This window comes from Bombina bombina, chromosome 7, assembly GCF_027579735.1.
Source record: "Bombina bombina isolate aBomBom1 chromosome 7, aBomBom1.pri, whole genome shotgun sequence".
In the NCBI taxonomy this organism is placed as follows: domain Eukaryota; kingdom Metazoa; phylum Chordata; class Amphibia; order Anura; family Bombinatoridae; genus Bombina; species Bombina bombina.
Window position 1 is genome coordinate 380,295,473 of NC_069505.1, and position 23,471 is coordinate 380,318,943.

The 23,471-nt window shown below is 36.8% G+C and overlaps 1 protein-coding gene across 1 annotated transcript; it reads left to right on the forward strand.

The window, feature by feature from the left end:
• The first annotated feature begins 6,983 nt into the window (after positions 1-6,983).
• BORCS6 (BLOC-1 related complex subunit 6) lies at positions 6,984-22,342 on the forward strand. Its single transcript, XM_053721098.1, has 5 exons — positions 6,984-7,160; positions 13,099-13,144; positions 17,587-17,741; positions 19,158-19,241; positions 22,074-22,342. Exons 1-5 carry the CDS (start codon positions 7,074-7,076, stop codon positions 22,197-22,199), a joined length of 498 nt encoding a protein of 165 aa, XP_053577073.1. The 5' UTR covers positions 6,984-7,073; the 3' UTR covers positions 22,200-22,342.
• Positions 22,343-23,471: the final 1,129 nt, after the last annotated feature.

The window sequence follows — 23,471 nt, forward strand, 5'->3', positions numbered from 1 at the left end:
CAAAAATATACTTATTCGTATTCTGAGGTGAGATTATTCCTGTTAAGAAACATTGGAAACTGGATATCGATTTGTTTATTTGGTAAAGTATACAAAGGTTATTGATAAGACCATATTTAAATCATAATTAGAAGATTTAAAGGAGCACTCAGTATTTTAAACGGTGTTTCATAGTCTTGAATAGCTTTTAGTTTGTCTTTCTGTATGCAAAACATTTAAAACAAACATTCATTGTTGCTGTATGTAGCAGGCTTAAAGAAATAAATTGTATTTTAAAACTGGTATCCATAGTTTTAGTGTCAAATTTGTATCTTGCATGCTAAATAATTCAGCTGTGCTATATATATATATATATATATTCTATATCTTAGAATTGATTTTAATTATAAGTAAATAAAAATCTGTTCCAGTTTAAACAGATAGACATTTTAAAGTAACGGTTTACAGTAAGAATATATGTATTTTTTGTATCCTAATTAGAATTGTATTAGAATCAATTGCAGCTAAATAGATGAGTATATATAGTGTCCTATTGTTTATTAGCACTGTTAATTGTATTGCTGAATATTAGTAGCTGTTATCTTAAATCTCACTGTGATATTTTAAATGCAACTCTGCATGAAAAGCTATTGTGAATAAGGCCAGTTCTAAAAGGTAAACGTGTATGAACTCTGCATAGCATATTTTAATAGTTTTTAAACGTGTATAGTATTGACTCACATTCTGATCCATACAAATATATTCCAATGTGTTCATAGATATTAACTAATAAAAAGAATTCAGATATTTATATTAATTTTGTGGTTTCTAGTAGATGCATATTGATTGAGGGTTTATTTTTAAAGGGTAATAATTAAATATATTGTATTATAACCCTGCCATAGACCGACATATTATTTGGAGAGCACTACTGAGATTCTTATAAATATACTGACATGTGACTAGAAGCCAATCAATATAGTGCCAATTTAATGTCAGTGTTTTGATTAGTAACTAAGATCAGAATCCCATGTGAATAGTAAAAAGAAATGTATTGCATAGGACAAGCATAGATTATGCTCTAAGTAAGTGAGTTATTTTTGCGATATATGTATTTTACACTTTTTGTAGCATTCTTATAGCATATGCATATTCAATGTTTCAAATGAATTAGGAGTAATGTATCTTTATGATTGCTTATCCTTTAACATTTTGCAAAGGTGTGTTTTTTGCTAAAAAGGTAATAATATTATTTGCCATATATCTAGACAAACTTTGCAACCATGAGCTCCTAAGCTTTGTTTCTACTATGTATTTATGATTCTTTTTTAGATGTATAATAGCCCTTTAAATGTGACTAGAAGCTAATCATGTGATTACAATGAGCTACCAATAGAAGCAAAGGCTTTCATTTAAATTAAGTTGTTTTTTAAGCAAGATCATGTCTATGATTAAGGCACTCACACCGAAACATGTCAGACACTTCTGGCCAAACTTTTAAATTGGTTAAATAAAGCTCAGTTTTAACAGCACCAAGGAATCATGCCGGTTTGTTCTTTGATTATGTTTGAAACTTATCCTCATACACCGGGCATTTTCCTTTCCTGCTGAATTGGGCTGGAGTTTGTTTGATGCAGGTTCTTAGCGGTCAGGTGAGTAGGCTGTTTTTAAGAGAAGCTGTTACTGGTCTGAATACACAGCATACTACAGTGGATATGGATCATCAGTTTTGCTGCTGAAAAGAGGAAGCATTTTAGCCTGTATAACTACCGCACTGGCAAACTGGGGGACCGGTGATCATCTGGACTCTGGGGAGCAAAGTGTGTTCCGTTTATAGTTCAAGGCAGTGTATGCTACACACCTTGTAGCTGGAAGGTAGGAGCCCTAAACAGGGCAGGCTTCATGTGAGATAACACAATACATCCTAGGCAGCTATTTGGTGAAAATTTCCACTAACATTCTAAAACTGCAGACAAACAGTATCTCTCCATTTTTTTGCTTGCCACTGATATACTTAATTGTCATGTTTTACTGTGTTTTGAGCATATTTAATCATCTACATACATTTTTGATTTACTATATATATATATATATATATATATATATATATATATATATATATATATATATATATACACACATATATATGTGTATGTGTGTATTAAATATATATTTGTTTCTTCTTTTTTTAAACATTTTAATTTTTATGAAAATTAGCCCTGCTCCTGTCCAGGAATCCAATACAGGCATACTAGCAGTAGGGGTGGGGGGCTGCTCCTTTTAGAAATGCTATGCCTTGATGATATAAAATATATTGTAGATGCAGTTAATTTAACCCAGCAGCAGAGGGGACTGCAGTTTTAGCCTTTTTGGCAGCCATGGGGTTAACTGCATCTGCTATGTGTTTGAGCCATTTCTCAGAGAGCAGGAGATTGTGTAGGAGGTTCCATAATGTTTACATACCCTAAGTTTCAGGCTGCAGACGTCCCTAGGGGGAAATATAAGTAACTGGCTTTTCCTCCTTTTCATTACTGCATGGGCTCTGCTTTTAGACTTCTAGATTGATCGGCATATGCAATTAATCGTGCAGCCCTATTGTAAATGTGTGTTATATTCATAGATCAGATATTGTGCTATGTTAGTGAAAAAAGTAAAACTTTAATCTAGCCCCCCCCCCCCCCCCGCTATAGAAGGGGCTTAAGCAGACAGAATCTATTACACTAAATAGCTGTGCTAAAGTTAACTGTGCAAGCAAGGACTTTATACTTACAGATAGAATATTAGTTTATTAGCTTTAATCTTGCAATTTGACATCTCACATATTAACAGGTCAGCTTGTTACAGCATTATTTTTTAATCCATTAATAGCCGGCTGCAAAAAAAATATTGTTTGTATCTAACTGCTTGCTATTATAGAAACCAAGTACAATGTTTCATATTTAGATACATGACTCTCAGAGGTATTATTCACATACCTATGCTATATATTGATATCGAGAGAGTTCAAGCAGATAGAATCTATTACACTGAACAGCTATGCTAAAGTTAACTGTGCAAGCAAGGACTTTATAATTGCAGATAGAGTATTAGCTAGATAGCTTTAATCTCATAACCTGACATTCCACATATTAACAGGTCCTCTTGTTATAGGATTATTATTTTTAATGTATTAATAGCCAGCTAAAAAAAGATATTGTTTGTATCTGACTGCTTGATATTATACAAACCAAGTGCAATTTTTCATATCTAGAAGATACATGATTCTCAGAGGTGTTATTCACACACCTATACTTAATATTAATACCTAGAGATTTTAACCCCTTAATGACCACAGCACTTTTCCATTTTCTGTCCGTTTGGGACCAAGGCTATTTTTACATTTTTGCGGTGTTTGTGTTTAGTTGTAATTTTCTTCTTACTCATTTACTGTACCCACACATATTATATACCGTTTTTCTCGCCACTAAATGGACTTTCTAAAGATACCATTATTTTCATCATATCTTATAATTTACTATAAAAAAAATTATAAAATATGAGGAAAAATTGAAAAAAACACACTTTTTCTAACTTTGACCCCCAAAATCTGTTACATATCTACAACCACCAAAAAACACCCATGCTAAATAGTTTCTATATTTTGTCCTGAGTTTAGAAATACCCAATGTTTACATGTTCTTTGCTTTTTTTGCAAGTAATAGGGCCATAAATACAAGTAGCACTTTGCTATTTCCAAACCACTTTTTTCCAAAATTAGCGCTAATTACATTAGAACACTAATATCTTTCAGGAATCCCTGAATATCCCTTGACATGTATATATATTTTTTTTAGTAGACATCCCAAAGTATTGATCTAGGCCAATTTTGGTATATTTCATACCACCATTTCACCGCCAAATGTGATCAAATACAAAAAATTGTTCACTTTTTCATAAATTTTTTCACAAACTTTCGGTTTCTCACTGAAATTATTTACAAACAACTTGTGCAATTATGGCATAAATTGTTGTAAATTCTTCTCTGGGATCCCCTTTGTTCAGAAATAGCAGACATATATGGCTTTGGCGTTGCTTTTTGGTAATTAGAAGGCCGCTAAATGCCACTGCGCACCACAAGTGTATTATGCCCAGCAGTTAAGGGGTTAATTAGGGAGCTTGTAGGGTTAATTTTAGCTTTAGTGTAGTATAGTAGACAACCCCAAGTATTGATCTAGGCACATTTTAGTATATTTTATGCCACCATTTCACCGCCAAATGCGATCAAATTAAAAAAAACGTAAAATTTTTCACAATTTTAGGTTTCTCACTGAAATCATTTACAAACAGCTTGTGCAATTATGTCACAGATGGTTGTAAATGCTTCTCTGGGATCCCCTTTGTTCAGAAATAGCAGACATATATGGCTTTGGCATTGCTTTCTGGTAATTAGAAGGCCGCTAAATCCTGCTGCGCCTCACACGTGTATTATGGCTAGCAGTGAAGGGGTTAATTAGGGAGTTTGTAGGGAGCTTGCAGGGTTAATTTTAGCTTTAGTGTAGAGATCAGCCTCCCACCTGACACATCCCACCCCCTGATCCCTCCCAAACAGCTCCCTTCCCTCCCCCACCCCACAATTGTCCCCGCCATCTTAAGTACTGGCAGAAAGTCTGCCAGTACTAAAATAAAAGGGTTTTAAAAAAAAAATAAAAAAAATTTAGCATATTTACATATGCTACTGTGTAGGATCCCCCCTTAGCCCCCAACCTCCCTGATCCCCCCAAAACAGCTCTCTAACCCTCCCCTCTGCCTTATTGGGGTACATCTTGGGTACTGGCAGCTGTCTGCCAGTACCCAGTTTGCAAAAAAAAAGTGCTATTTTTGGTTTGTTTTTTTTTTTTTCTGTAGTGTAGCTTCCCCCCCACACAGACAAACCCCCACCACCTTGCTGATCGTTTTTTTGTTTTAAATTTTAGGCATTTATTAACATTTTTTATTGTAGCATTTTCTGTAGTGTAGCGGTTCCCACCCGCTCCCTCCCCGTGCACGCGCCCGCCCCCGCCCTCCAGTGCACGTGCGCGCCCCCGGCCATCCCCGCCCACGATCCCGCCCCCCTCCACATCACCAGGGCCATCGATGGCCGCCACCCACCAACGCAGTGAGCCACCGATCTCCGGTGCAGAGAGGGCCACAGAGTGGCTCTCTCTGCACCGGATGGCTTACAAAGGTTATTGCAGGATGCCTCCATATCGAGGCATCACTGCAATAACCGGAAAGCAGCTGGAAGCGAGCAGGATCGCTTCCAGCTGCTTTCCACACCGAGGACGTGCAGGGTACGTCCTCAGGCGTTAACTGCCTTTTTTTTTGAGGACGTACCCTGCACGTCCTCGGTCGTTAAGGGGTTAAGCAGACAGAATCTATTACACTGAATAGCTGTGCTAAAGTTGACCGTGCAAGTAAGGACTTTATAATTACAGATAGAGTATTAACTAGATAGCTTTAATCTCATAATCTGCCACCCCACATTAACAGGTCCTCTTGTTACAGCATTATTTCTGAATTCATTAATAGCTGGCTACAAAAGATGTTTTATCTGCTTGATATCATACAAACCAAGTATGTTTCACATATAGATACATGATTTTCAGAGGTATAATTCAGACATCTATGCTATATATTGATATCTAGAGTTTAAGTGTTTTTAAACGTGTATGATTGAATAATTAAACCAATAGATAAAGTATCAATGGTTAAAAATCGTTCCTGTATTATTCAGCGAGAATTTTTCCTAAATAATTGCAGGGGTAAAGCACTCTTTTTTGTTACAGACTTTGCAACTCATTTATCTATGAGTCTTCTTAGTGCTATATTGCCCCCCTAACAGGTGCTTGTTGATTACAAAAATATTTGGCAGTGGCACCTATAGGTACTTACCATTAGTACTACTTTACCTACTATCTTATTACACAGTCAAATGTGTCAGTCAGACGCAGTTAGCAAAGACAGTGAGTATAAATTAAAGCAGTGCAACTACAGCTACAATTTTGTTTTAATATTGAGAATGGCAAGTTAATACAGGCAACTGGGGACACCATACAGTTACATAAGTTCACACAGTTATCTAGTTTAGGTCCAAATAGCCAACAGAAGTGTGAATAAAAAGAAGGTTAAAGGAATATTGCAGATAAAACATTTTTAATATAGATATTGGCAGGTTGCATATGCACAATTGGACCTGCTCTCGAATTATGGGCTGCAGTTTTGCTCTTGAACAGTGGAAGGTCACTACTATGACACACTGTCTGAAAAGTTTAGTCAGTGTCTCAGCTGTGGTATCTTAAAAAAAACCGTAGTTTTGAGCTAGTGCTCCTACCAACAACAACAACAAAAAAAGTACTTTCTTTTTTCAAATATTTGTTTTTATCTATCTTTTTTTTTTTCTTCCCTCCCTCATATATAATTAATCTCCCTCTTCCCCGTCTCCATTTTATGTTTTCTGGCAACAATCCACCATCAACTATACATGAGTAAACTGGTGACTAACAATGACGACGAAACAATTCTAACACGGACTTTTATAACTTTTTTGAGCCATCCCCTAACTGGGTTATGATTGGCCAAGCAAAATATGAAGCTTGCATACTTATTGGCTGAAACAGGAATCAATCATCTAAGTTTGTTTAGAATAACAGCTTATTAATCATTTTGGAAGAAAAGCGTAATATTAGTTTTCTACATTGTTGTGAAACCGATGGGCAGATATACTGATTATTACACTGTCTAAACTATGATCTTTGTACCTTACAAATACCAATGGCTTAATAATAACAGTTTATTATTATACGCTACACTTATATATAGTTTACATATAATTAAGCAAATAATTTATAATGATATTTCCATAGGTTAAAATAATCTTTAATTGCATATAGCGCTATGGAATGTGTTGCAGTCTTATGGAGAGAAAGTTACTAAGATCAGCTGCTGCCTCAGCTGCGCTGCTGTGTGTGTCCGTTTTAATAAAGTTTATTGAAACTCATCTGACAGAAGAAAAACAAACATGGCTGCTTAGTGAGAGGCAGCCGGGTTGTGTGGTCACTACCCGTGTGTTGAGCAACATGGAGAAGTCGAGCAGCATAATGGAGGACGGTGAAGGGCGGAGAAAGGTTGTTAGTTTTGGGGCGCAGGGTTCAGAAAATAACTCGGTGAGTGCTCCTGGGTGATTTGTGCTGAAACGTTTAGAGTATTAGCCTGATATGGGTGATGTGTTAACATGGTGGGGTTTTATCACAGAAGAAGGGACTAAACATATGTTTCTGTGACGTGGGGAGGCGTGTGGAGCATGCAGTGGTAATAGTGCGTGTACAATGGTGCTTCTTCTTATAGAGGATATAAGTGACTTGGTTGTTGTAATAGAGGGTGTGATTAACATGAGGGTTGTCCATGGAGAGGGAGAATGACACAAGAGTTGTGAACTTGTGCTTGGCATGGCAGTAGTAGGAAGGTGTGCTTGGCATGGCAGTAGTGAAGGAAGGTGTGATTGGCATGACAGTAGTGCTGGAAGGTGTGATTGCCATAGCAGTAGTGCTGGAAGGTGCGATTGACACGACAGTAGTGAAAGAAGGTGTGATTGGCATAGAAGTAGTGATGGAAGGTGTGATTGGCATGAAAGTAGTGATGGAAGGTGTGATTGGCATGACAGTAGTGATGGAAGGTGTGATTGGCATGACAGTAGTGATGGAAGGTGTGATTGGCATGACAGTAGTGATGGAAGGTGTGATTGGCATGACAGTAGTGATGGAAGGGGTGATTGGCATGACAGTAGTGATGTAAGGTGTGATTGGCATGACAGTAGTGAAGTAAGGTGGGACTGGCATAGATGTAGTGAAGGATGGTGTGATTGGCATGGCAGTAGTGATGGAAGGGGTGATTGGCATGGCAGTAGTGAAGGAAGATGTGATTGGCATAGCAGTAGTGAAGGAAGGTGTGATTGGTATGAAAGTAGTGAAGGAAGGTGTGCTTTGCATGACAGTAGTGATGGAAGGCGTGCTTGTTATAGCAGTAGTGATGGAAGGCGTGCTTGTTATAGCAGTAGTGATGGAAGGTGTGCTTGGCATGGCAGTAGTGATGGAAGGTGTGCTTGGCATGGCAGTAGTGATGGAAGGTGTGCTTGGCATGGCAGTAGTGATGGAAGGTGTGCTTGGCATGGCAGTAGTGATGGAAGGTGTGCTTGGCATGGCAATAGTGATGGAAGGTGTGCTTGGCATGGCAGTAGTGATGGAAGGTGTGATTGGCATGGCAGTAGTGATGGAAGGTGTGATTGGCATGGCAGTAGTGAAGGAAGGTGTGATTGGCATGGCAGTAGTGAAGGAAGGTGTGATTGGCATGGCAGTAGTGAAGGAAGGTGTGATTGGCATGGCAGTAGTGAAGGAAGGTGTGATTGGTATGACAGTAGTGATAGGTGTGATTGGCATGAAAGTACTGATGGAAGTTGTGCTTGGCATGACAGTAGTGATAGGTGTGCTTGGCATAGCAGTAGTGAAGGAAGGTGTGCTTGGCATGGCAGTAGTGAAGGAAGGTGTCAATTAAACAAAGATGCCTCGTGTGAATCAGACAAACTTATCCAAGGAATATGTGCACATGTGTGACAGGGTACTCACATGAAGTAAAATCACCCAACTGTGCTTATAGAAGCAGACTGATATTTTAAGGTGTATCAGCTCACCCACTTGCAGGAGCAATACCAGGTGCCTCGGTAGATCATCAGTATTGATTTGCTGTATTAAATAGGCATACTAGCACTATTAGTTAAAACATTTTTTAAGAAACGGTTAAAACAAAGTACTATATGCCGGTGGAGCCCACAACATGTGTATCCCCTTGTTTATGCAATGCGTTTCTCGGCTAAACAGACAGCCGTTTCCGCCTGAGGAAACGGTTGTCTGTTTAGCCAAGGCACCTGGAATTTTTCCTGCAAGCGGGTGTGGGTGAGCTGATACACGTTAAGATATAAGTTTGCTTCTATAGTTGGGTGCTTTTACTAAATGTGAGTACTCTGTCACACATATGTGCACATATTCTTTGGATAAGATTGTCTGATTCGCACATGAGGCGCCTCTTTGTTTAATTGATATTTCAGGACTACATCATCATTAGTGTGAAGCATTGTGCTGCCTTTTTGGAGTGCATCTGAAACGTTTGTTTTGGTGTGCTTCATCACCTATGACCTTCTGTGATCACTACATACCTTAAGGACATTACTATTGGTTTGCATATGTTAATTTAGGTCACATTTGTTTATTTTTTTGTCACATTTTATTGGACATTTTTTATTTTATAATTTTCTTTTGTATAGGGCTATTTCTGGGCTCTTTTCGAAGTGATGGAAGGTGTGATTGGCATGACCTTAGTGATGGAAGGTGTGATTGGCATGACCTTAGTGATGGAAGGTGTGATTGGCATGACCTTAGTGATGGAAGGTGTGATTGGCATGACCTTAGTGATGGAAGGTGTGATTGGCATGACAGTAGTGATGGAAGGTGTGATTGGCATGACAGTAGTGATGGAAGGTGTGATTGGTATGACAGTAGTGATGGAAGGTATGATTGGCATGACCGAGTAATAGAGGTTGTGGGCTTTACTCCATAAGTGATAAAAAGTAACATGCCAGCTAGGATGGAGGGTGTGGGTGATCTAGCACTGATTTATCTGAAATATATGGAGAAGGGTTATTGAAAGTGTAGTCAATATTCCAGTCATGATAATGACATAATCTGTGGTGGTATGGGGCACTGACTGTTACATTTGTGATGGATTATTTAAATACCATGTTATGTGAAAATAACATGGCAGCAGTGATGAAGGGTTTGGAAGACATGCCAGTTTGTGGAAGGTTTTTAGAGATATGACTGGACATTGATGGTATTTAGTGTGAGTCAGTTTGTTATTGGGCAAAGAAGGTTATGAGTGCCATGCCAGAGATGATTATTATTAGTTATTTGTAGAGCACCAACAGATTCTGCCTAAACACAGGCGGTATACAAGGTAACATTTATAACGATCAAATGGGTAGAGGGCCCTGCCGAGAGTTGCACTATTGTAGTCAACCCTTATAAAGGTGATCTGCAAACAGCTGAGCTTATAGACTTACATGCTAGGGTGGTTTAAGGGAATAGGAAAGGAACTGGGGTTAGGAAAGGTTAGTGTAGGTTGTGTGCATCCCTGAACAGTAGAGTCTTTCGTAAACGCTTGAAGCTTTCAAAACAAGGGGAGAATCTTGTGGAGCAAGGCAGAGAGTTCCACAAGATGGGGGCCAGTCTGGAGAAGTCCTATAGACAGAAATGTGAGGAGATAACAAGAGAGGAGGAGGAGAGTAGGAGGTCATGAGCGAAGGGAACAGGAGGGAGAGTATCTGGAGACAAGGTCTGAGATATAGGGTGAAGCAGTGCAGTTGAGGGCTTTGTATGTCAGAGTGAGAATTTTGTGTTTAATCCTGGAGACAAGAGGAAGCCAGTGAAGGGATTGGCAGAGATCTGCAGCAGATGAAGAGCGACATGTAAGGAAGATGAGCCTGGCAGGGGTAATTTATTATGGATTGTAAAGGAGCAAGGCGGCAGCTAGGAATACCAGAGAGGAGGGAGTTGCAGTATTCAAGGCGGGAAAGGATGAGACAGTGGATTAAAATCTTAGGTGTGTCTTGTGTAAGGAAATGTCTTATTTTTAGAGATGTTTTTAAGGTGGAAGCATCAGGAATCGGCCAAGGACTGAATGTGAGGAGTAAAAGAAAGATCTGAGTCAAGTGTGACCCCAAGACATCGGGCATGTGAAGCAGGGGTAATGATAGAGCTATCAACAGTTATAGAAAAATGGGGCGTGGAGATTTTGGAAGAAGGGGGGAAAATAAGGAGCTCTGTTTTGGAGGGATTTAGCTTAAGGTAGTGAAAGGACATCCAGGATGAGATATCCGAAACAGTTGGGGATACGGATTAGCAAGGAAGGAGATAGGTCTGGTGCAGAGAGGTAGATTTGGGTGTCATCGGCCTTCACATTATATTGAAACCAATGGGACTTTATTAAGGAACCTAATAATGACGTATAGATTGAGGAAAGAAGGGGACTGATTACAAAGCCTTTCGGGACCCCAACAGAAAGTGGTAACAGGACAGATGATGCCCCAGAGAAGGCTACACTAAAGGTACGGTTAGACGGGTAGGAAAATTACCACGAGAGGGCTGTGTCACAAATGCCGAAGGATTGGAGGGTTTGGAGCAAAAGGGTGGTAAACATTATAAAATGCTGTAGACAGATCAAGGAGGATAAGCATAGCGAAGTGGCCATTCAATTTTCTGTAAGTAGGTCATTGGTGACTAACGATTGTTTTCTCTGTGGAGTGATGGGGCAAAATCCAGATTGCAGTGGGTCACAGAGGGAGTTTAATGTAAGAAAATAGGATAGATTTGCATATATTAGCTGTTCAAGAAGCTTTGAGGCAAGAGGGAGTAGGGAAATAGGGCAGTAGTTGGATGGGGAGGTTGGATTGAGAGTTTGTTTTTGTTGGTTTTTTTTTTGTTTTTTAGAGCATAGGTATGACCAGTGCATGTTTTAGAGATGAGGGAGAGATTGAAAATGTGTGTGTATAGGGTAAGGGTAGAAGAGAGGGAGGGGAGTAGCTATGAGGGCACATGGTCAAAGAGACAGGTAGTGAGGTGAGCAGACACTTCTTCAGTAACAGGAGGGAAAGAGCTAAATTTATGGCTATGTGGGTTTTGGATGATTGCAAGTTTTTGAGGGGGAGGGAATATGTATGAAGGGGGTGTTGGCTTTAGATACAAGATGAATTTGAGTAAGGTTACAAGAGTTTTTTGTTTTCTAAGTCTATGGGAAGGCACTTAGAAAACACATGGATTCACATGGATGTGCAAGGCTAGGAAGTTGTGGGGGACCAGGATTAGGGGGGATGTCGCCAGCAGCTAGTATAAGCAAGAGGGAGAGTGACATGAGATGAAATGCAGATTTAAAGTAATGAGACTGTTTTTGGGATGAGGTGCAGGGGGGAGAGAGAGAGTGTGTGAAGTTCATGAGTACAAAAGTGAGGTGAGGGTAAGAGAGATGGGCTAATGAATAGTGCAGGGAGTGAGTGGTAATTGACTAAATAAATTTGTTATAGAGACAAGAGGATGCAAAAAGGAACAGGAAGATATTGAGCATTTTTACAAAAGAAGGAACCAGTGAAACACATAAAACACCGACTTAAAGCAACACTTGCCTTGTTCAATCCTTCTTCTAATTCTTGTATAATTATTTTGTCTTATTCCTAATGCCTCACTTATAAATGCTCACTTAAAATATGTGAACATATGATGTTACAATACTGCTATCTAAACCAGAGATAATGAAAGCTTTATGTAAAACTTTAACATTGTGATATAAAGAGTGTGAGTGACGTGCTGCTAAAGAAAGATGACTATATCAGATCATTTGGGTGACTAGGGAGCAATAAATGTAATAGAATTAAATGGATATAAAGTAGCAGGCTCAACATTGATGTGCTAGAAAGTCAGATCTTGGGTATGGATGGCATGCATGGATGTATAATTATATTGACTCTCCTAACAAAAAAAATGTTTGATTCTTAAAGACTGAACTCATTTTTTTTCAAGTTAACTCTTTCTATATGAGTGTGTGGCAGAGCATATGCTGGTATATGCCATGCCCACTTGTCTCAAATATAGTCCCTTATGCTTCTGAGACCAAACAATGCAAAAACTATCCTAGGTGAACTTGAAATTTACTGTTGTACATTTGAAAGTCTATTGTAATTGCAATTAAAACATAAACACATACTTAAACTATTTATGCAATTACAATAGTAATTGTTTTGTGATATTTATTCATTTTATTAATTATACATTTCATTTAGATTTAAACAGGAAACAATATTTATAGAAGGAAAAATATCTAATTACATGTGCATTCATGCATGAATACATTTGCCTCTGTCAATCTTTCAGGTCTATCTTGATCTGTAACCAATCAAATCTATCTACCAAAAATGTAAACAATGAAAAACTGCATATTTAAAAAAGTAAGTAAGCACCATGTAAAGTAATTCAAATATTTATGTATTTGTTTTGTTTTGTTCAGGACATACAAGGACTTGGAACAGTACAACATGATCATTTTCATAAAGGTAAGTAAAGAAGTCCAGACAATTTAGCTACATAGTCTTCTTTTTGTGTGAATTACTTAAAGGGACACTGAACCCAATTTTTTTCTTTCGTGGTTCAGATAGAGCATGCAGTTTCAAGCAAATTTCTAATTTTACTCCTATTATCAAATTGTCTTCATTCTCGTTGTATCTTTATTTGAAAAACAAGAATGTAAATTTAGATGCAGGCCCATTTTCGCTGAACAACCTGGGTTGTTCTTGCTGATTGGTGGATAAATTCACCTACCAATAAACAAGTGCTGTCCAGGGTTCTGAACCAAAAATTTGCTGACTCCTTAGCTTAGATGCCTTCTTTTTCAAATAAAGATAGCAAGAGAAGGAAGAAAAATTGATAATAGGATTAAATTAGAAAGTTGTTTAAAATTGCATGCTCTCTCATCTGAATCACGGAAGAAAAAAATTGTGTTCAGTGACCCTTTAAAGGGACAGTCAATACCAGAATTTTTGCTGTTTAAAAAGATAGATAATCCCTTTATTACCCATTCCTCAGTTTTGCATAATCAACACGGTTATATTAATTACTTTTTACCTCTGTGATTACCTTGTATCTAAGCCTCTCCAAACTGCCCCCTTATTTCAGTTCTTTTGACAGACTTGCATTTTAGCCAATCCGTGCTCACTCCTCAGTATCTTCACGTGCGTGAGCTCATTGTTATCTATATGAAACACATGAACTAACTCCCTCTAGTGGTGAAAAACTGTCAAAATGCTTTTAGATTAGAGGCGGCCTTCTAGGTCTAAGAAATTAGCATATAAACCTCCTAGGTTTAGCTTTCAACTAAGAATACCAAGAGAACAAAGCAAAATTGGTGATAGAAGTAAATTGGAAAGTTGTTTAAAATTACACGCCCTATCTGAATCATGAAAGGTTTTTTGGGACTTGACTGTCCCTTTAAAAGTACCAATACTGAAAATATGTGCCACAAATTACTTAGAACACTTGCAAGTTTTGAGGGCATGGTTGTGGGTAATATAAATCTATGGTCTTTCATACTGGAAGTGGGCATCACACAGTTTTCAGGGTTTTGTAAAGGGCAAAGTAGGTTACTATTCCTGTATATATAAGTAATGTAGATTAAAGGGATATAAAACCCACATTTTTTTTCTTTCATGATTCAGCTAGAGCAGCAATTTTAACCAACTTTCTAATTAATTTTTCTTCATACTCTTAGTATGTTTATTTGAAAAGCGGGAATGTAAGCTTAGAAGCCGGCCGTTTTTGGTTCAGCACCTGGGAAGCCACCAATTAGCAAGCGCTACCCAGGGTGCTGTAAAATCAAAAGACCAATGAAATTAAATGTTTGAGTTTTTTAATCATGAAATTTTGTGTTCCTTTTTAAAGGTATCCTTTTTTTATTTTTTTATTTTATTGTACTTAATTTTATCAGAAAAGTGTAGCGCCTAATCCACCACAAAGATTTCCTATTGTTTACTGTTCTGGGATTTTTTCTATATTGTTTAGAAGCTAGGTGCTATGAAAAATATGCAGCAGATTTAATTTTCTATATAGCCTGCTTCAAAATTTCTATTGTTTACAAAGATGGATAATCTCTTTATTACTCTCTCCTCAGTTTTGCATAACCAACACAGTTATATTAATACACTTTTTACCTCTTTGATTACCTTGTATCTAAGCCTCTGCAGACTTCCCCCTTATTTAAGTTCTTTTGACGGACTTCCTTTTAGCCAATCAGTGCCCTCTTATAAGTAACTCCACCGGCGAGAGCACAGTTATCTATATGGCACACCTGAACTAACGCCCTCCTAGCTGTGAAAAACTTTCACATGAAGGCGGCCTTCAAGGGCTTAAAAGTAGCATATGAGCCTACTTTGATGATAAAAGTGATTTGGGAAGTTGTTTAAAATTGCATGCCCTATCTGCATCCTGAAAGTTTAATTTTGACTGTCCCTTTAACACTTCAGCTGTATCAGGAAATCATATGAAATAGATGACTAATAAAGTAACCAAACACACAGCAACTACTAAAGACGAAATTTCACAAGAATGTATATAGCCCACTTTGATAATCAAAATTAGCATTTTGCAATACAGTTATTAAATACCAGAAAAAACTGACCTTTTATGTGGGTTATTGAAACGCAAATTATTAAATCGGTACTATTTGTATGTTACCAAGGAGATAAATTAGTGTTTTCTGTGTTGCTGGGTTCTCGTTGGTTAAATCACTTTTTTTTGTTTGTTACTGGGATTAAATGACAAATTAGTGTTACTTGAAAACAAGAAGTGATACGTGTTTGTATGCTTGCTAATAATAAGTAGATTAGTGGCATCATCATGTGTGTTTTTTTTATGGTGGTATTCTGTATTCATCGGTGTGTGAAGCCTTATTAAAAGATTGTTTGTGATTAAAGGTTGAAACAATTTTAGGTATTGGGGGGGGTGTTGTTATGGTCAGGTAAAATAGTGGAGATCCAAGGATAAAGAAGCCGCAAGTAATGATTTACTATAGAAACATTGACTGCAAAACATTGACATGGTAGAGTGTATTTTCTGATGAATTAGCATATTTGTGTTATATTCTCTCAGTGCAAATTGTTTTTTGGAATTGGGAAAACCTCACAATACGTTGTTTAGAAATAGCTACTTCATCTTTATTTTGTTAATTGAAATGGCTGTTTTTTCTGCTACATCTACTACTTATATTGAAAATTCCAATAATACGGTACTGGGTATAGAAATGCTAAGTAAACCAGAGACGGCAGAAGAAATCAACTTGTCAGTGTGGGGATGAGAGAGAGGGGTAGATTTTATTAAAGGGCCACTAAACCCAAAATCTTTCTTTCATGATTCAGATAGAGAATACAAATTTAAACAACATTACAATTTACTTCTATTATTTATTTTGGTTCATTTTTTAGATATCCTTAGTTGAAGAAAAAGCAATGCACATGGGTGAGCCAATTACACAAGGCTTCTATGTGCAGCAACCAATCAGCAGCTACTGAGCATATCTAGATATGCTTTTTCAGCAAAGAATATCAAGAGAATAAAACAAATGAGATAATAGAAGTAAATTAGAAAGATGTTTAAAATTGCATTCTTTTTCTAAATCATGAAAGAAAAAATGTGCGTTTCATGTCCCTTTAAGCAGCGGATGCTGCATTCTATGCCCATCGTTTTATTCTCGCCTGAAACGTAAGTTAAGAAGCAGCTGTCGTTAGACCATGGCGGTCTGAAATCATCACAATACGATGCGATCGGGATCATTGACACCCCCTGCTAGAGGTCGATTGGCTGCCGGTGAGTAAGGGGCTGCATTGCACAAGCATTTCATTAGAAATGCTTGTGTAATAATAAATTTCGACAGCATATGCTGTCTGCATTTAGCGAGGTTGAGTAGACATGATTCGCTACATTGAATCATGTCCGCTCGACCTTTAGTAAATCTACCCCATAGAGTCCAGCCAAATGGGTGTTCCTGCAGACCCTTTAAATACAATGAACTCTTATCAGCTGCTTGCCTGAGCAATAATTCACTAAGTTTTTTATTATTAAAAGGACCCAAATAATTGATAGACAAATGCAAATTTTCATGATTCGTTGTTTTGCAAATAAATACTAATGTTGTCATCTTTTCATTTATTTGCTTTAGCATTTGTTCATTTAAGTAAATACGTATACGTCGTATTCATTATTAGCCTGGCAAAATAAATAACAAGGCAATAGAAATGTGCAAGTCTATTCATTTACCACATAGGGGTGCAAAACAGAACAGTCATTTCTAGCTCTTAAAGGACTGCTCAATGCAGTAGAATTGCATAAGACAAGTGCGCAATGAAAAGATAAGGCAATAGAACCTTCTCTGAATTTCATATAAGCAGTAGATTTTTTTTTTTTTTTCTTTCTGACAAATTTATTTTTTTCTCCCACTTTCCAGCCCCCTGTATCATGTGAAATATATCAGAAAGTCACAGACTAGTATACGTATACCCTATGAGCTTGTGCACATGCTCAGTAGGATCTTATTCCCCAGAAAGCATGTATATAAAAAGACTGCAAAATTTGATAATGGAAGAAAATGGGAAAGTGTCTTAAAACTGCTGCTCTTTCTGAATCATAAAAGTTTATTTAGACTTGAGTGTCCCTTTTAATTGTGTCTTTTACCAGTGTTCCGCACTCCTATAAAGACATATTTTTTTTTAGGCTAAGTACTAAATAATTTTGTGGAATCTGTTAGCGCTGCGGAATCTGTTAGCGCTGTGGAATCTGTTGGCGCTCTACAAATAACCGATAATAATAATAATAATAATAAATATTTTAGAATAAATGCCAGCTTTAAATGCATTAATTGTTGTAGCATTAAGTGCTAACGACTAACATGAAAATTTTTCTCAAAAATACACTTTTATTGATAAGCTCTTTTTCTATTAAACCTGCTTAGGTGCCACCAATGCCCGATACCCAGCTTTACGGAGAAAAAAGGCAGATATCCCTCCAATAGACCCGGAAGTGATTAAACATTTAGAAATCCATGCTCACGATGTAGCTTTTAAAGTTGATCAAATGATGAAAAGCTTGAGTGGCACAATACAGAACGTAAGTGTTCTCTGCTCTTATTTTTGCTAAGTTTAAAATGACTTTGTATATCTACAGTATATATTACACACAAGACCAAGATCAATGTGTTAAAGGGACACTGAACCCAAATTTTTTTCTTTTGTGATTCAGATAGAGCATGACATTTTAAGCAATTTTCTAATTTACTCCTATTATCAAATTTTCTTTATTCTCTTGGTATCTTTTTTTTGAAATGCAAGAATGTAAGTTTAGATGCCGACCCATTTCTGGTAAACAACCTGGGTTGTCCTTGTTGATTGGTGGATAAATTCATCCACCAATAAAAAAGTGCTGTCCAGAGGTCCGAACCAAGAAAAAAGCTTATATGCCTTCTTTTTCAAATAAAGATAGCAAGAGAACTAAGAAAAATTGATAATTGGAGTAAAATAGAAAGTTACTTAAAATTGCATGCTCTATCTGAATCACAAAAGAAAAATATTGGGTTTAGTGTCCCTTTAAGTGTTTTTGTCTTCTAACATAAAATTAGCATGTTTTCTCTTCAATAAGATACTTTATTACCTGACTAAATTGTTAACTTGCCGAAATCTTTATTTTTGCTACTAGTAGTCTGTTGACAGATTCAACAATATTGGCACAAACAATTCCAGAGACATCATTTCATGTAGTAAAAAAGGGCAGAATCAAGAGCATTTCTGCAGCAAATTCTTTAGTACATAGGATCTGTGTGTTTTATCTTCATCGTTTCAAACATTCTTCTTTATTTCCAAATCGACTGTAAATTCTGTATACATTATCTGTTTGTTTTTTTAACTCCGCAGTATATTTAAATGCATTATGTCTAAACCAAAACCCCCTACCAAGGCCTATATGTGCGCTCATAGATCTTCCATTTTCCCATGGATATAAGAAATTCGGGGACGTCAGCCTATTTTGAATGGAGGACGTACTTCTAATGACAATTTAATAATAATAAAATGGTACTTTTGATGAGGGAGATACAGACAGGAAGATACATTGAGAGGACATCCTATATACTAAATGCAGTCTATTGAAATTAGTTAAAAACTAGATTTGGTCTCATTGTAAGGGCTGCTATGTTCCTTTTACAGAAACATTAACATTCTTCTTATTTTTTGTGTACAAATTGGTCTTCTTCCTACATTCCCTAGAAAGGCCAAAAAGCTAATTTTGTAACCTACATTTTCTTGAAAATGCTGCAGAACACATAAACCAGCTATTTGATTTGCAGCATTTTGAAGAAGGTTACATATTTTGTTTTTTGACCTCTGTAGGGGATGTGGAATAAGTACCCCCCCCCAGAAGCAGGAGGTATTTATATAAGAGAGAGAGAATGTGAGTATCTAATACGGCTGTCTGCTAGGCAATGTTTATTTGCTACTGGACTTTACCTAATCCATTCATGTTGTCTTACAGATGACTGCGCTCAGTGTTGGATACATTCAGACTTACAGAGATTCAGTAGATAGTCTTGGAGAATCCGTTGATATGAGTATTAAAGTAAGTAATATCACTTAGAGCAGGGATGGGGAACCTTTGTCCTCCAGATGTTTCAGAACTACATTTCCCATGATGCTCAACTGGACATCAGAGTGCCTAAGCATCATGGGTAATGTAGTTCTGAAACATCAGGGGGGCCAAGGTTCCCCATCCCTGACTTAGAGGGACAGTCTTAATGCAAAAAGTATATGCTCTAAATACGTTTTTGTTTTTTTAATACAAACTTATTAAAAAAGGGGTTAAACACATGGGTAAAATCCTGCTCTCCTACTGAACCGTAAACTGTCTGTAATTGACTGCTCTGTTCAACTGCTGCTCCTTAATTGCTCATTCATCATTCTAATAATATTTAACCTAATTATAAATTTATGTACCGTTCAAACATTGTGCAGAGACAAATCTTTCGTCCGCCCGACATTTTGGGTAATTTGATTGACAGTCGCTAGCTATATTATACTCCAATCTGCAGTTTCCCCTTCAGGGGTTTAGCCCATCCATTCCGACGTCACTCGATGACTGAGCGCATGCGTCGGACTAAACTCAACCCACTTCAACCTGTGCTCGTTCCCATGCGCATACGAAATTGACTCTGTGAACGCGCATTGAGCTGACGTAAACAGAGGGGTGAGAACGCTCGATGAAATAAGAGAGAGAAACACGGAAGTGGCATGGGGGAGGAGAATTGAATAGAACGGTAGGAATTATAAACTTTGGATTACATGTAAAATAAATAATATACCAAAAAACAAAGTTAGCGACTACCTTATGGTTGATTAGTACATTGATTATATGGATTCAATAGCAAGAAACTTTACCTTACCTTTAACAACATAGCTATGATCAGTAATGCAATAATTACATCGTCCTTGTCAATTAGAGCATACGATGGTTGCATTGGAATGTTCTGTTAAATCTTGATTTTCAATATAAGTTTTACTGGTATTCCCTACTTTATGCAAATAAGAGTTATTGATATACTAGCCCTTGAAGGCCACCTCTTATCTCATTGCATTTTGACAGCTTTTCACAGCTAGACAGCGCTAGTTCACGTGTGTCATATAGTCGGCACTAATTGGCTAAAATGTAAGTCTGTCAAAAGAACTGACATAAGGGGGCAGTCTGCAGAGGCTTAGAGAGCAGGTAATAACAGTGGTAAAAAGTATATTAATATAACCATGCTGTTTATGCAAAAAATATGAGACATTTACTAATACAGATACATTCCTTTTAAATAATTCTAATTTGTAGCCTTAAAATTACCCCTTTCTCAATGTTTTAGCGTATTGTTTACAAGTGAATCACTGAGTAATCCATCATCTTCTCAGTTTAGCACTTTGTGGGTAAAAGATATTCTGGGATTGCATTAATCATCCCTATATGTTTTTGTATGACCTGCCAGATTCCTTTAACATTATTGCATAAGTCATAGTTGCAAGACAAGTGTACATTTTTAAATAATGCCTCCAATAAATATTTTATGAAACTGTTATCTGGTTTGTCTGAAAACTGCATAATCTATGTAACATAGCTTTTGTGACTTAGGACTCTGTCTCCTGTAATACTTCTGTATTCGGTAGCTAACGAAGCTGCCGAATGCACACGTCTAGTTAGTAGGTATGGTACACAGTTGTAGTGCAGCCTCTCAGCTCACGTGTCTTTTAGAGAAAATAACTTAAAGGGCCACTAAACCCAAAATCTTTCTTTCATGATTCAGATAGAACATACAAATGTAAACAACATTACAATTTACTTCTATTATTTATTTTGCTTAATTTTTTAGATATCCTTATTTGAAGAAAAAGCAATGCACATGGGTGAGCCAATCACATGAGGCTTCTATGTGCAGCAACCAATCAGCAGCTACTGAGCATATCTAAATATGCTTTTCAGCAAAGAATATCAAGAGAATAAAACAAATTAGATAATATAAGTAAATTAGAAAGATGTTTAAAATTGCATTCTCTTTCTAAATCATGAAAGAAAAAATGTGGGTTTCATGTCCCTTTAAATGGACATTAAACACTAAATAAATGCTAGATAGAATGATGCATTCAAAGAAAAGATTAGTCTGAGAATAATATGTAGATGTGTTTTTTAAAGTCTCATTAGCTGTTTAAATATTGACAAAATAAGTGTAAGGTTTTAGTGTCTATAAAACAATGGGAGCTACCATGTTGTAACTTATGTTACCTTCTCTGCTGTGGCCAATTAGGGACAGTTATAAATAGGTCACTAAAGTGTGCAGCCAATGGCTGTGTGGAATATAACAGTGTTCTGCACTTCCATTTCTAACGGGACCTGAGAAGCTCACGATTTCAGAATGGAATTACAGGAAACGGGGGCAAAATAAATAATGAAAGTATATTGCAGAGTGGTATATATATATATATATATATATATATATATATATATATATATATATATATATATATATATATATATATATATATATATATATAATTTATATTACCATCTCAAAGTTTTTAATGTCCCTTTAAGTAATAATAGATCAGTGTAGCCCATAAAAATTGATAGCCCAGACCTGAAAATACCAGCTGATTTTCCTTGTGAGAAGAATTTTGTACAACCATCCTCAAATGTAATTTTATGCCTTTATAGGCATCATTAGTGGATATGCAGCTCTGTCCTTTTGGGCTCAGTGGGCAAGAGGTACACATCTTGTTGCTCACCAATATCTTAAGTGAAACAAATTCCATACAATGGTTATTGCTGTTTGTGTTCTTACTTATTTTATTTTTTTTTTCTTCATAAAGAATAAAAAATGTTTCTCTCTACAAACGATATCATCTAACTTTTCTCTCTTATCTCTAGGGTATGTATACTTTAATGGCTCGGTGTGAAGAGTTGGATAGATCAATGCAACCTATTCATTCACTGGCTAAACAAATCCGTGAGATTAAAAGGACCCTAGAAATTTTTGAATCGATATGTAAATGATTTCTATTATTTAGCTAGTTTTCAATTATTTTTTTTTAAATAAAAGCATCCAATCCATGCATAAAATAATAACCCCTTTTGTGAAATACAGTTTCATACTTGGATTAATGTGTTACTAATAAACCATGTTAATTTATGCTTTATATTGAATATTTTTTTTTTCTTTTATATCAGCGATCGCAAAAGTAAGTAATTAAACACTGCATTGTATACTTGGAAGAGCCAGAAACAGTTTTTAGTTGCAGAAGACAAATAAAAGGGTAGTACAAAATCACAAGCCAGTACAGTGTCAGATAGGTGAAAAGCTTGGGCAGTCAGCACTGGTTCAAAGTCAGAAGACAAGCTCGGTGTCAAGTCAGACAACACTAGTAAAGGAACAACAGACAAGCTGGGGTCAGATGCCGGAACAAGTTTATTCAGGAGCAAATCCACACAGTTAAGTACAGAACACAAAGAGGAAGTGGTTTAAATATGGAGTTAATTATAGAACTCGTCACACCTGGGAGAAACATGTGAATGAAGGAATAAAGTCTAAGGGACCTATTTATTAATGTGCGAACAGACATGATACAAAGTAGCGTATCATGTCCTCCGCACATCGATAAATGCCAACAGCATACGCTGTCGGCATTTATCATTGCATCAGCAGTTCTAGTGAACTGCTGGTGCAATGCCACCCCCTGCAGATTCGCAGCCAATCGGTCGCTAGCAGGGGGTGTCATTGAACCCGATTTCTGTCCACAGCCTCAGAGCAGGCGGACAAGTAACGGAGCAGCGGTCTAAACTTGATAAATCGGCCCTTAGGTCTGCCTGTGTTGAGCAGACTTCTTTTAAACTAATTTTGAGGATCATTTTTATTCATGTAAAAAAAAGTAAACGTCTAAATACTGCTGTTTTCTATGGCTTATTTAAAAACTGTCCGTAAAATGTAGTTTTAAATGTACATAGATATTTTCTCCCAAACGGCTTATGAGTGCACATGGTGGTTATAGATCATTCCATGGGGTAGATTTATCAATATGCGGGCGGACATATAATACAAAATATTTCTTTCATGATTCAGATAAAGAATACAATTTTAAGCAGCATTCTAATTTACTTCTATCATCTAAAATGTTTTTTTTTTTATTTTGTTATCCTTTGTTGAAGAAATAGCAATGCACAGGGGTGAGCTAATCACACGAGGCATCTGTGCAGCGCCTGAGCCTATTTAGATATGCTTTTCAACAAAGGATATCAAAAGAATCAAGCAAATTAGATAATAGAAGTGAA